Source organism: Cyrtonyx montezumae, unplaced genomic scaffold (assembly GCF_038088225.1).
Source record: "Cyrtonyx montezumae isolate F1298 unplaced genomic scaffold, pur_monq_1.0 scaffold_15, whole genome shotgun sequence".
Taxonomy (NCBI): Eukaryota; Metazoa; Chordata; class Aves; order Galliformes; family Odontophoridae; genus Cyrtonyx; species Cyrtonyx montezumae.
Window position 1 is genome coordinate 1,134,292 of NW_027071881.1, and position 14,625 is coordinate 1,148,916.

At 52.1% G+C, this 14,625-nt stretch overlaps 1 protein-coding gene across 1 annotated transcript in view; it reads right to left on the bottom strand.

The window, feature by feature from the left end:
• The window catches only part of MTMR4 (myotubularin related protein 4), a 42,492-nt gene that overhangs the window by 16,947 nt on the left and 10,920 nt on the right, over positions 1–14,625 (bottom strand). The window contains 6 exon segments of the mRNA XM_065731682.1: positions 2,870–2,966; positions 4,388–4,554; positions 4,771–4,853; positions 5,525–5,641; positions 7,358–7,447; positions 13,959–14,026. Coding sequence (XP_065587754.1) covers positions 2,870–2,966; positions 4,388–4,554; positions 4,771–4,853; positions 5,525–5,641; positions 7,358–7,447; positions 13,959–14,026 — 622 coding nt within the window.

Below are 14,625 nucleotides of genomic sequence, written 5' to 3' on the forward strand. Positions count from 1 at the left end.
GCAGGCAGACACGGTGCGTGCAGCTGCCCCCGTCCGGGTTTTCAGGTGTTCTTTTCACAGGCTGCTCACCAAAGGCTTGAAGGGAGCTCCCCTCGAGTCTGAGTAACTCTTCAGAAGATAAGAAACAGCTACAGACCCTGAATGGTCCTTTTTCACAAGAAAGGGAGTCCCAAAGGGAGCCTGCGTGGCCCGCTGTTATGTGTTACGCTCACATACCATGTGGGAAGATGCTGACAGAGGGGTGGTCTCCAGCACCCCTGGGAGCAGTGACCCAGAACAGCACTGGAATTGAGATGTGACCCCAGGAAAAGGTGTCCGACAACATAAACGTGCACATGAATGCAAGCCACACCTACAGATGAGCACAGATGAAGCACCTTCTTGCCACAAAGGCAACAACCAGTCCAGTGAGAGATCCTCCTTCACAGAATGTAAAAACATGGGGTTTTATCCCTAGCAGTCTCTCAAGACTTACTGTCTACATATTCACATGGCAAGCAGAAGCAAAAACAAGAACTACCACCTTTCCCATGAACGTGGAGGAAAGTATTAAGATTTGTAGAGAATTGTAACAAAATAAGACTGTGAATTAAGAGCAGTCCCAGGAATGAGTGGGAAACACTGGACAGTAACGCAGCACTCCAGGCAGCTTTCCCTCACAAAGCCAAAAAATAAAGACAATCATGACCGTAAAAAGATCAAAGCTGGAAATAAGCAACAGCAATGAAAGAAATGGGTTTTTTTGTTACTTCTGAAAGAACTCCATGTGCACCAAACCCTGAGCACTTCAAGCAACACGAAAACAACGTTAGCTCGGGCAGCAGGGGTGCACTGCTGGGGGCTCTCAGGCCGTACGCTCATGCAGATGACTGAGGATGTAAAAGCTATAGAGGGATTATGTAATAATTTTATTATGATGGTATGCTGAAAGAGTATACTTTTATCAGGACTGAAGGAGTGGTTATTATACGCTTGTATTGCTCTATTTTTATGATGGCTGTCGCCAGGAAGAAGATAATAGTTACCAGATAAGAACATCTCAGAACAGACTTGAAAGACAACGAACAAAGTCATTACCTTGGAGTATCCTGTCTCTAACAACACTGTTTTGCCAATGCTGGGAAATAAAAGATAAAAGGACTATAAACAGTTAAAAAGTAACCCGATTCCTGTGAATAGAGGCAGGTGGTAATGATCAAAAGCCAAGGCAGGACTTAAAGACACACTCCCTGGAGCAGCAAGAGAGAACTGGTTTCAGAGTTGCACAAGCCAGTTACACCACCTTTAAGATCTCAGGATGTCTGCTGAGAAAGGAAGCTGAGACCTGCCAGCATCCCCAGGCAGGAGCTCAGCACCCCCAAGGAAAGCACAGCCAGCTTGCCGAGGTTTGTTTCAAGTTCTTTCTTCCTGGTTTGGCCAAAAGTAAAACATCCGTCCTCAGAGAAGCAGGCTAACGTCTGGGGTCAAAGCTCCCAGGAAGCAAACCACAGGTGGGTAATCTCACTTGGAGGCACTGAGGCAATTAAAGGGAACTGCATCCCAGAATCCAGCACTGAGGGGCAGCCTGGCTGCTTTCAGAGACAGACCGAAGCTGCGGTACGGAGCTACACGCTGCGCACTCTGACCACTGAGCAGGTCAGGAAAAGAATTTCTATTTGAAGTTCTTAGATAACTGTGTAAATACTGTCAACAAAGTCACATAACAGACCAAAAGCAATGATGTGATAATGCATAGAAGATACTGTACATCAAATCCCAAATGCAGTGCTTGATGCCTGGATTCCTAAGAAAACACATGAGAGAAGGCAGAGAACTCCACAGGGATTTCCCCAAGCCAGCATACCTGAAACATCTCGCGGTCTCCACAAGAAAGTGGGGATATGAAGGTCATGGGGATGCTTTTACTGCCTGAGAAACAGAGAGAGGACTGAGGGATCCCAGTCACCTCAAGACAAAGATTATAGGAAATGCAGAAATGAATACGTGACTCAACACTTAATAAAAACCTGTTGGCATAATGCCACCTGCTGCAAAGAATGCAGAACCGCTTCTCCAGGAGCTCCTCCAGGAGCAGAGGACAGGTCAGAGGGGCTGCTGTGCTGGGCTGAAGGACCTCTGGAGATCCCTGCTCACAGTGGGATGACCTGCAACACCAGGTAGGCTGGGAGCTGAAATGCTCCAACGATGGAGAGTCCCCACCTCCACACGGACCTGGCACAGCACAGCACCACTCTGCAGGGAAAGGATCTTCCCCCTGCATACCATCTCCCGAGCTGCAACTTGTGACCACTGCCCCCTTGTTCTGCCACCTGCCACTGTCAGAAGAGCTTCACTCCACTCCCTTTGTAACTGCCCTTCCAGCTCTGCAGGCTAGAAGCAGATCACCCTTCAGCCCCTCCTACAGCAAACTTAAGAAGCCCAGCTCATTTTCAGACTCCCCAGCTCCATGACAGCACTCCAGTGTCTCATCCCCACTTTCCTGACACAAGAGAACAACTGCCTGAACTTTTAAATTTTCAATCTAAGCATTTGAGAGAGGCTGACCAGAAAGGCAACCCCACAATGGATGATTTCTCCCATACACCTGACCATGTCCAAGGAGAAGTTATGGCTGCACTACAAACTGCCTGGGTCAGCATTTACAATTGCTGCTAGCTCTGATGTTTGGGGTATACTCTTGTTCAGTTCCATGACACAGGAGGAGGAAAGAAAGGAGATCTCACGCATATGCTGATCTGCCTGAGGGCTAGCATGACCCAGGAGGAGGATTAGCTGGAGCCTGACTGACTCATCCACTGCTCTGCAGGGGGACTGCAATGGGAATAAAGGAAAGAAGAGAATGGGGAGAGCCTGGTGGTGAAACACTCACTTGTAATTGTTGTTGATGTCAGAGACCCGCCAGACGTTCTGCAAGTCAAAGCCCATCCTCACCAGCTCCATCTCAAATCGGTATCTCACGTGGTCACCTGGAATAGCAGAGCACAGGGTATTTACCGTCAGCTAAGCAGAACTGATGAAACATTAACATTAGTGGCAGCTCCATAGCAACTATAGGAGGCTGGAGAGAAACCACGGGACTGCTGGATGGCAGGGCTCTGCTTAGAAACCACAAAGCCTGGTTCCTCGCAGGGGTTCCTCTGCTTATTCTGTCAAGTCAGATCACCTCCCAGTCCCAGTGCACAGAGCAGCACAGAAAGAGCCCTCCCCAGCCCATGTGAGTTTTGGGGTGGCAGCATTCATTTCATCCACTTTTCTCCTCTGATGGAGATGGCTTCTGAGTGGATGTTGGGAAGCCCATTGCAGAGGAGTACCAACATCCCACCCCAGGGGCAGTTTTTCCAGACAGCTCTCAAAGGCTGACTCATAATTTCCCCTCATGTTTTTGTCTCATCTTACAAACACTGGGTATCTTTGCTGCTTGAGTGTCAAACCTCGTTAATAAACACTCACATGTTCTTTCCCTCACTGATATCCAGCAGCAGCAACTTCTGCAGGTAAATGTCTTTATACTAGAGAATAATATTTTCTCTACGGGAAATACATGAAATACCTGATAATTTCTGGTGTTTGGGGCAGAGCAGGAACACAGAGTTTATTTTTTTTCTACCAACTTCTTTTTAGTACCTTTCAGCTGTACTATTTATCCCCCATCCCTCCATACAAACCTGTGTTTGCGCATCTCATTCAGGCTACCGCTTCTCTCCTCTAACATCAGTAGATTTCTAAATGTAAAGCCATGTTCATCACACTATTTAATTTCCTTTTATTCATGATGAAGCTTTACAAAAAGAAAGCAACTGCAAATGAACTGTGTTCCAGGACAGGGCAAACTCCCAGTCCACACGAGGGCACCATCACAGTTCTTTCTCCATATGGACTCAGATGTTTCATTAGGGCCTGTGCAAGATTGAGCCACACGGCCCTGCAGACCCAATCCTGGGAATGTCATGGCATTTCCAAGTGCTGGAGAAGAGATGGAGATGTACTGATATTAATTATGCTGCCTCAATGCAGATGACATTTGCTTCTGAGGGACAAGACTGCTTGAGGTGTCTCATTATCATGATGGAAGTGTTGAAGTATGGGATGCTTCCTTCATTCACAAAGAGAAAGGGAAAGGGGATTTCAGTGCTGCTGCCTCAGAATGCTCCATATTCTGCATATTGTTATTATTCCTTTTACCGTGTTTGTTATCCAGCTGCATCTGGACATCAGCTGGGTGTCTAGGCCAGGTATGGGATGCCCCTGAGCAAGATGGACATGGGCTCTGGCTACAGCACAAACAGCACAACACAACCCACAGTGAGACACCAGGTTTTGAATGATGGCTCCAACTGCACTGCTGTACTTCTGGACAGATAAACAGGAAGGGGACAGGCCAGTTTACCTGGACGGCACAGATGTGCATGCTGATCTTCCTCATCAACACAGACTCCTAAGCACCACGCGTGGTAGGCAAATGCAAAGAGGTCCTCAGGCTTAGCAGGGCGGGCAATGGCTCGATTTAGTCTCTTCAGCCACTCCTGGCACTGCTTAAAGGTGGAAAAATGGCACCTGCAAATGCAAATCGTACTCAGTGAGTACGTACATCCAGCTGGGACACAGACAGGGAGCTCTGCTCTGTTTAACTAGAAAAAGGAATAAAGCATCCATTCTTATGAAAAACAGAGTAACCTTGTCTGTAATAAACAGCTTCATTCCAATGACAGTGCAAAGGCAGGTGTCAGAGCAGACTGTGGCAACTGCAGTGGCATCTACAGCAAGGGATACCTGATCACTTTAGAGTCCTTGCAGACAATGTGAAGCTGGAACATATCCCGGCACTCCACGCTTTCCATCATCCTCAAAGGCACCTGCAAGGGACAGAAGGAGGGCATGGCAGCACACCACAGCAGCAGACACAGCAGCCCTGCCCACAGGCCTGTGGTGCCCAGGCTTGGCTTTATCAGCTAACACAAGCTCCCAGCTCAAACTACAAACCCACTCCAAGGTTTATCAAGCTTTGTGATGCAGAAGAGTCTCCTCCAAGAATTACCAGCCTGATTTCTATTCTGTCTCTGGGCAGTCTCCCACCATGGGCCAGTTATAGACCAAATCACAACCAAACGAGCACAGACAACTGAGTCAAACAAAGGCTCCCATGGAAGATGACAAATGGAGACAGTGAGAGAAAGTCTCAGGCTCCCACCAGCTGACTCCTGGATGCCGCGTAACGGAACTCCCAGGCAGGCCAGCCTGCAAGATACCCTAACACTCTTAAAACCCTAGAGCTTAATGCTTGATTTTAAAAAGAAGAGCAAGAGAAAGACCTAATTATCATGTGTAGGAGCACCCCACCTGCACTCCAACAACTGGATCACCAACAGTAACAAGAGACAACGTCAGGCTTGGCAACTTGGCAAGTTCCCACGTTGCAAACCACAGAAACTGCTTATGTCTCCCTTACTCCCCCCCCCCCCCCCCCCCCCCAAATATTCCCAGAAGTAACAGTTTAGGAAGAAAAAATAGGCAGATTGAGACTTACATTGATCACAGAATCCTTAAATTTGATATGAAGCCGGTAGTTGGAGATGGCAATCACAGCATCATTTGCATGGCCAAGATACTCTACTCCCTCACCCTGCAACACGGTGAACGGGACCTGCAAGGGAGACATGGCAAGCTCAGGATGTGCTGGGGGCTCTGAGCACCACGAAGTAATGAGAGCAGCTCCTCCCACTGCCTCTGTGGTGTACAGCCTCAGAGAGAGGGGTCAGCAGCACCAGCGGGCTACTGAGTACCAGTGAGGTAAATGGGGAAGGCTGGCCCACCTTGTGCTAACCAGGCTGTGAGGGGATGTCTGCGTGTTGCTTGGCTGTACAATGAAGTTACCTACGTTAGATTTCTTTTTTTTAATCTAGATAGCAGACAAATCAAATATCTGTCTGGTTTTCCCTATCAGCCCAGACATGCCGTAGCTAACTTTAAAACAAGGGATCCTGGCAGGTGGCCAAGTTTAACATACTTTTTGTGCATGTGTGGAAATTAAAAAAAAAAAAGGATGCCCACCCTAAAACTTCTCAGGCCCCTTTTTCCCGAGCTAAGAAGGCTCCTTGTTCCCGGAACGCCACCCGCAGCAGGTGGTGCTGGTAACCAGTTGTGCAGAAATGTTTATCACTTCAGTCAGAGCCCTTTGCTTTCCAGGCAGGGCATCTGATTAAACAATTCATTATACTGCAATTAGTACAAGTCAGACCACACTGCCTTTATTTCTAAGCAGTTTCTATGGTTTGGAGATGTGGTGCCTAAAAATTGAATTTCCTGGCTTTCAGATGTGATGTGCTGTACAAGTGGCAACTGTACCAAAGTGTTCTTCCTTCTTAAGTTACTTACACAAAAATAACAACCTGAGGCTGGCACCCATCTGAAAAGCCTCTAAAATATTAATTATTTGACAGTAAGAAAACATACTCTCTTCGTTTTGGCAGTCTGTTGCACACACTTGTCTATGCTGCTTTTAGCTGGCCTGTGTTGCAGCCACCCCAGGGCTCCATCCTCTGAAGGTGCAGCCCCGCAGCATCCTCAGCCCGTGTGCTCTTGCCCAGCCTGCAGCTGCCATATCTCAGCCCCCCTTACCAGCACTGGTTACCCATCAGTGCTGATGACTGAGCAAACTCGACTGCTGCAGCAGTGGGAAGAAGACGTGCTGCAGGCCTGGCTTGAACCACAGGAAGATGACAAATACTGGGACAAGGAGGCAGGAGACTATGCTAAAGGAGAGAGGAAAACCAGGAGGTTTGGCTCTGCTGCCCCTGCTGCACAGCAGCAATGGCAGCTGGGTCTCATTCAAAGGCCTCTTGCAGCATGAAGCTGGCAGAGACTCCTCTTTCCAGCAGCTCTGCAGAAGGAAAACGCCAGGAGCAACGTACATGAGAGCCAGATCAGCTGTTGCAATATGGCACGCTATAGCCTTCCAGGGCACGGCCCAGCTCTGACGAGTTACCTGTCCCACAGAGGGCCTCCTGCTACACAGCACCGCAGCATCGCTGCTCCTCACCGCCAGTGCAGGCGGAGGATGGGGAACACCCAGCCTGGCAGCACTGCATCATACTCCAGCTGTATTTCCCAGAGACAGATGTGATGCTGTGTGCACTGCAGAGTCACGGCAGGGCTGGGAAGGAGGGCAGTGAGCACTGGGCAGCTGTTCCCAGCCTCCATCCACATGGAAGGGCTTGCCAGCACGAGCTGATGTGCAGCACTGCTGAACCCAAGGCTCCAGAGCACATCCTGGCCTGGAGAAGTGCTCTCAGGTTTCATGTCACAGAGCTCAGCCTGCTGCATCCGAAAGTGGATGATTTCTGTCTTCTTACTTCCTTACCTGCAATGACTCTTCCTCCTTTATCAGCTCCTTTGGGGGAAACAAGTCCTTGGCCTGGATGTACTCCAAACTGGGGGGGCCTTCCTCACCCTGCATTGCAAAGAAAACACACACTGAGAGATGGGCCCTAGTTACTGCGTGTTATGAAAAGGCAAAACTGGGGCTGTGGGATGCTCCTGGCAAACCAGAGTGTTGGGGATCCCTCGCCCTGAGGATGGAAACAGATGTTCTGCCTCTGCACACAGCTCCCTGCTGCTGCACGACCCCAGCTACTGCACAGCTCCCACAGCACAACAGCAGTCTGAAACAGGTCTCCCAGTTGTGTCTCTTCAATCCACACAGTGCTTGGAAAGCTGAGCAGATAACCTCGATGATGCACGTTGGAGGGATGTGACAGTGACTTATGGCAGAGGTGACCCTGTGAGCTTCAATACAGAACCACAGCGACGCATACACAGAGGGTTCCACCCACAGCCCAGCTCTGACCTCCTGCTGTTATCAAGCACTGCTTCCTTTGGACAGTTTTTATTCTCACTCTTAGCCCTGAGAAATCTGTGCAGACCCTGAATTTTTTTGAGAAGAATATGAAGCGTGAAACAATCCTACAGCGATTGGGTCCAGGTACACCCAAGTCAGGACAAGCCTCACCTGAGCTGTGCCAGCAGCAAAGCAGAGCGTTCTCCCTGCAAAACACTGAACCTGGGAAGCCCATCATGGCCAGGAGAGGTGTCCTGAGGGGACATGTGGAGCCTGGACACCTCTCTTGGGGCAGTGAGGAGTGCCTCAATGGGAGACCTGTCAACATGCAGTCACTCAGGAAATCCCGGTCCTAACTTTCAGCCCAGTTCCTGCCTGACCACCAGCGCCTTGTGAGGGTGAGCAGCACCCAGACAGCAGCAGAGGACAGCAGCTGAGGGTGCATTCATTCCACGTGTTAAAGGACTGAGGTCCAGGAGCACTTCTTCAGAATGCCTCCTGCTCCCTATCGCCCCCCTACAAGCTCCAGCATTATTCTGTTCTGCGAGCATTACATATCACAGAGGATTTCAAACAAAATACCTTTCTGGCTGAGCTGCCTGGGCTAGAACCTCCAGATTTCAACCTGAGGAAATGAGAACCCAATTGTTTTGCTTTGACTATATTTAAAAGGATTCTGAATCCCCAAATGTTCTCATCAGAGATTAAAAAGAAAGTGACTGTGGGCCACATCCAGTGCTGAATGCCTGATTTGGGACCCCCTCCTGACCCAAAGGCCCACAGTCCCATAGCCAAACCCTTCCTGTGATGCAGGCAGTGAGATGTGCGGCGTGGTGGGGATCATGGCCAGCTGCCTGAGCAGCTGTGAAACCCAGCATCCCCCCCAGCACAGCCACAGCACCTCCTCATGCACCCACCGGGCACCGCACACTGCTGGGGGACATGGGGAGGGGCACGGCCCTGGGGGCAGGCCGGGCTGTGGGGTGGGCCCAGGTGGGGAGTGCAGCCCGTCAGTGCCTGGCAGCTCACAAAGAAATCCCGTCAAGCAGTGGGAACTGGGACAGAGCAGCCCTGGCGTCCTTGAGTCCCTCCCTGCTGTGGTGTGGGATGGGGTGAGGCTCAGCCCCTCCTGGGACACCGGCAGCCGCTCGACACTCCTCGCTGCTCGCAGCACCCTGAGCTCCTGGAGCCGTTCGGCCACGAGTCCCTGCTGTGGGGGCTTTCTGCAGATCTCTGAGCAAAGCCGATATCCCGTAAGATACAAAAGATGGAGCTCAGGACCCCCAGGAAGGGACTCACAGTCCTGCCACGTGTGGGAGCACACAGCTCTCAGCGCTGCACGGTGATTCCCCACCCCAGGCAGAGAGCCACAGAGCCTTCAGCTGGCTGCCGTGCCCTTGGCTGGGGCATGGCACTGGGACGGTGGCCCACAGTGTCTCCTGGGGCACGTGGAGGGAGGAGAAGTCTCCCCTCGGTGAGAGGGAGTGGGACACTGTGTTGGGGCAGCAGGGCCCGGCCTCAAGGACAGGCCTGATCCAGGACGGCGGCAGAGCACAAAGCCAGCGCACAGCCATGGAACGGACAGGGAGGTGGAAAAAACACAACAACAAAAAAAGCACTTACAAAGCAGTTGAGCATGGAGCAGGAGACGCGGCCTGGCAGACTCATGTTCACTTCCCGAGGCGGCAGCTGGGTGCAAGCAGCATCTCCCTCCTCGGGGCCCGTCCTGCTGCCGGCAGCGGCTGCTGGGTGCCGGCGCAGGGACTGCCGCAGCCTCGCCACTGCTTGGCGGAGGGCAGGAGCATCCCTGCAGCCGGCGGCCGGAGCAGGTGCCGCGCTCACAGCGCTGACAATGGAGGGAAGGAGGGCGGAGGACGGCCAGACTCCACCTACCTCGCAGGGACGCGAAGCAGGGCTCTGCCATCTAAGTGTCTCCCCGACAGGCAAGACAGAAAATGGAGAGGCCGGCGGGGATCACCCCTCCTCTCCCCCTCCCGTCCCCGTGCGCAGAGCTTGGTGCGGTCTCCTCCTCGAGCGGCTGCTGGGAGATGCAGTCCTGGGCCGTGGCAATGGCTGCCAGTGCCGGGAACAATAGCGGCGAGTGGGCTTTGTGCTGCTGCAACGCTCAGCTCCATCCTCCGGCACAGAGCTCTCCATTTTCTGCTGCTCCGCTGCGTTTTGCTGAAGCAGCTCCTGTGTGCTCGGGCATTTGCTGGATGCCCGGCTCCTGCCAGCTCTTGTCACAGCCCCTGTAGGTGCTCCACACATTCCCAGGCCACAGCCCTGCCGACCCAGATGGCATTCTCCTGGGAAACGCCACCTCCGCGTCCATCACCGGCTGCCGCTCTCCAGGAGGCAGCTGCCATGTTCTGCTCTCCTCCGCACTCTGCCTGGTGCTTGGGGATGACACGAGCGAGGATCCCACTCAGAACCACTTCAGCCACAGCCTCCAGCGTGCTGGCGACAGAAGCGAGGAGCACAAGGGAGAATCTTTTGCTTAAAATGCAAAAGAGAGGGGCCTGGTTGCACCCTGCCACCACCACACAGCTCCAGGCAGTAACACCAACAGCATCCCGAAAGGTTTTCTACAGTCACATAAAAGGATTTGTGCCTTTCTCTACAGAAGTGCTAAGAGTTCGAGCATTCGGAGCCTTGCAGTGCCCAGCTGGGCTGCCTGCATCACAGCAGAGCAGCAGTGCCTAGGCAACGAGCTCCTTGCTGGGAGCCCAAGAGCACAGACCACACAGGCTGTACTATTTGGATGCTGGATAAAAGCCCTAGAAGAAAGTTCTACCATGCCTGCCACCAAATCCTATTACCACCTCGGTTCTGCCCTGACCCAGTACTTGCTCGGCACACACGGGCGCCCCAGCAGACCCGACTGGAAGCCTGGTGGGACGTTAGGACCAAGCAGTCAGGATGCAGTGCTCTGCTTGGGGTTGGTGCCAGGGCTGCTCCCAGCTCGGGTTGCAGGGGGACCTTTACAGATCTAAGCTGCAGTTGTGTAGGGCTAAAGGGCTGCTTGTCTGATCCTTGCTTTGAATTTCCAATCTAAGCTTCTCTGAACACCCACAAGCAGACTTTGCCCTGCTTTAACTGAAATATTTTTGCATTTGCAGCATTAGAAGAGGACTTGCACCCAGCTCGGGGCAGCCCCAGAGCCAAGCCCGGCGCAGAGCAGACCCACACTTAAGCAGCATGTAATGGGCATGCGCAGTTTGCCCACACCGCCTGCGCCTCTTCCTGCTGCAAGCACAGCCCCTGGGATCATGTCACACCACTAGATCCCTGCTCTTGTGTCCACGCAGCCTCCTTTCAGCTGGCTTCTCCCATGGCATTTCCCAAATGCCAAGTCAGGTGTCTCCCTAGCTGCCACTCCCTCCGCTATCACTACCACTGTGGGACTGAACCAGGATGGCACGGCTCCTCTCGCATAACTGGGCTCCTCCAAGTGCTGTGCACACGCGTGTTCACACAGGCTCAGACAGGAACCTGCCACGTCCTCCCCCAGCTGACACAGCTCTGGAGCTCCGTGCCCTTTGCAGAGGAGAGCACCAGATGCTGGCCACTGAACACGAGTGAGACACAGACACCACAGGGTTGGTGACGCCAATGGAACGAAGCATGCCACTGGCAGCAGGGCAGCAGCAAGCACGAGGAAATCCAGTCCTGCCACTGCAGAAGGGCCACCACCACCATCCCAAACCTCTGAGCACAGGTGCACCCTTCCCAATCCTGGTGCACCTTCATCCTTCATTTCACCCAGCTGCTGTCAGCGCTCCTATGCTAAGCAGAGGGCAGCACTGCTGCGTGGTGGGGCTTTCTGTTACTGCAGCACTGTGCTGGGAGAGAACTCCTGCAGAGAGAGAGAGGGGCTGCAGCCGTGGAGGCAGAGAGGAAGCCACAGCCCTGCCCCTGGGGCTGACCTGATCCACCCCACAGGAGCAGAGCAGCAGGGGAAGCAGGCAGGAGGAGGTAAGTGCCTCGGACAGACGCTCCCACATCCCAGAAGTGGAAACGGATCCCCATTCTGCACAGTGCAGACAGCTGCATCTTGGTGAGGTGGCTGTGGATCCACATGAACAGATACTGACGGCCGATGAGCTGCGGCTGGTGGGGCTGCTTGTCCTGCCTCCTCTGCTTCTGCTGCACAAAGGCCAGCTTTGTGTCGGGTCTCTCTACAAAAATAGCTCATTTCCTCAAAGCCTGCAGTGGTGCTTGGAGAACCAAAGGCTTGCTGAGCCACTCAGGTGGCCTTCCAAAAACAGAACCCTCAACTCGCGTGAAGAGGAGACGTTACTGCTTTATACCCTGTAAAGCAGGACAGGGATGGTCAGCGTCATCTTCTGATCTTTAGAAGAGGACAGGAGCTGTAGTTCTGCTGTGCTCTGCATTTAGGGTTTGTCACAGCTCCCGGGGTGAGCACATAACACAAGCAGGGGGTGAGGAGTGTCCCAGAAGGACACTGAGCCAGTTAAGATGGGACCCACCCCACAGCACCTAAACCTCCAGAGGGCACGAGTGGAGGTGGCAATCTCAGCGCCTGCAGTCACAGCAGTGGGGCAGAGGGAGCAGTGGGGCAGAGGGAGCAGTGGGGTACGTGGGCAGAGCTGAGCCTGCACCCACTCACCTGCAGGGTTAGGTTTAGGTAATGTATTAAGGTGCTGGCTGCTCATTAGGACTCCCATTAGTCAGAGTTAAGGATTAAACCACCACTAGTCTTTAAGGTCATTTTCAGCAGCAGTTAGTCCTCGGGAGAGAAATGAAGAGATTCTTACAACTGAAGCAAACAAAGCCCTGAACTGCTGCTCCACCAAGCACGGCAGCAGGGAGGCAGAGCGGCTGCAGCTCTGCACTTGGGTGCTGCTGAAAAGGAACAAGCTTTGGGACATGCTCTTGCTAACCAGCAGGCACTGGTGCTCTGCCCTCTGACTGCAGTCACTACAGCAATCACGGTAATTAATTACAGCTCAGCCTGCCTGCAGAGAATTGCACTGGATTTGCCCAAGCACTGCCAGCACTCAGCTTCCAGCACCCCTGCAGACCTGCACTGAACCCAGAGTCCCTGAAGAGCTCAGGGAAGGACCCAGCAGAGGTTGTCAGGCACCTCTACCTTCCACTGCTGCTACAAGTCAAACTATTCGTGGTTAAAACAAAGGGCTGGCTCTGATTAAACATCAATCCAGACACGTGAAGGGAGCCCACTGAAAAGCAAAGGCTTCCACGTCTACATAAGTCTGAATTTTCATCCCATGCATCACAAAAAGGGGTAGAGGCCCTGACAGCAGGGACAAGGATTAGAGAGATGAGCAAACTTCTGTACAGAGAATAAGGTCAAAGAGCTAAAGGGAATGTGACAGATCTACAGTGATGGGCTGGAGCAGCTCACAGGCAATGCCAGAATTCAGATCCGTGAGCACTGGTGGCCACCACTCACCCAATATGGAACAGGTTCAAAATCAGAGCGAAAAGGGCCTCTCCCCACAGATCAGTGGTGAGGCTCTTTGCCACAGCTGCAGCAATTTAGTTGGTTCTGAAAGCAGGTTAGATGAATCTGTGGAAGAAAAACTTACCAAGGGCCAATAAAACATTGAGAAAGCACACTAGAAAATCCTTACCCCAGGTTATCAGCCATCTGGTGTCCTGGCTGCATTTCAGGCCCTCTGCATTCTCTTAAACCACGCTTTTCTCAGACTAACTATTGTGCAATCTCCACTATCTCGGCATCATCACAGCACGCTGTTAACATGGAGTTAATTCTTCATTAAGAGGTGATAGAGGAACAAAAGGAGAACTCTCAACTTTAAGGTTTAAAGTAAAAATAATTCAGCAAAAAGCAATGTATGGGTGACTGCGTCTCTACTCCAAGGAGGCCAAAGAAGATTCCAGCCTTACTTGTATGTTCCAAGAACAAGTTTAGAGGTGACTTCATCTTACCAACAGCATCACAGCTACAGCCACACTTCAGAGCTCTCTGTGTTATGCTACCATATACCATACACAGTACTACAGCATTTTCTCCTTCTCACGTTTATTCTCACCTTCAGCAGCAGCACAGCTGTTGGCCACAAGGAAAGAACAGGAAGCCCCACTGGGACATAGGTAGACCAGAACGCGTACTCACCATACTCGGCCACCGTCCAAAACCTCCTGGGTCAATCACAGCTCTGCCCCTTCTTCCACCAGACACGCCTGCAGTGAAAGAAAGGTAATTTGCAGCAATTCAGATCAACAGCAGCAATACTTTGGTACGAACAGAGCTCCCTGCCCATCTTCCGCCTTGTTTCACTTCTGTGCCCGCTCAGGACACCAAGTGAGATGAGTCTGCAGCTTGAGCAAAGGGCAAATCTCAAAATTAACAGATTGAAAGTTTGTTCATGAGGGAGTTGTTCTCCTTTTGGTCTTTATGTTACCCAAGGGCAGGAGGAAAGGAGTCGAGGAGAAATGTTCCTCTGTCTGACAATGCAGCACACTCTGGCAGCTGCCCTGATGGAGGTGGCTCAGCAAGACACAAAGCCCACGGCTTCCCTGTGTGTGTGTGAGGGAGCTGAAGGTTTGGTTGCTGTGCTTCAAGGACCCGGGGAAGACCATGTGACACATGCTCAGGTTCTCAGAGATCTCTGTGATCCTCAGGAAAATCACCCGAAAACCAAACCCGTTTGTCCAGGAAGGGGAAAATGCAGACATCCCATCTTCTCCTGCCAGCTCCGTCCCAGGTTCAGGACTGCTCACAGATGGAGGTGTCTGTGGAGCAGAAGGCAAGCAGCATGCTGCTCCAGGAAGGCCCCAGC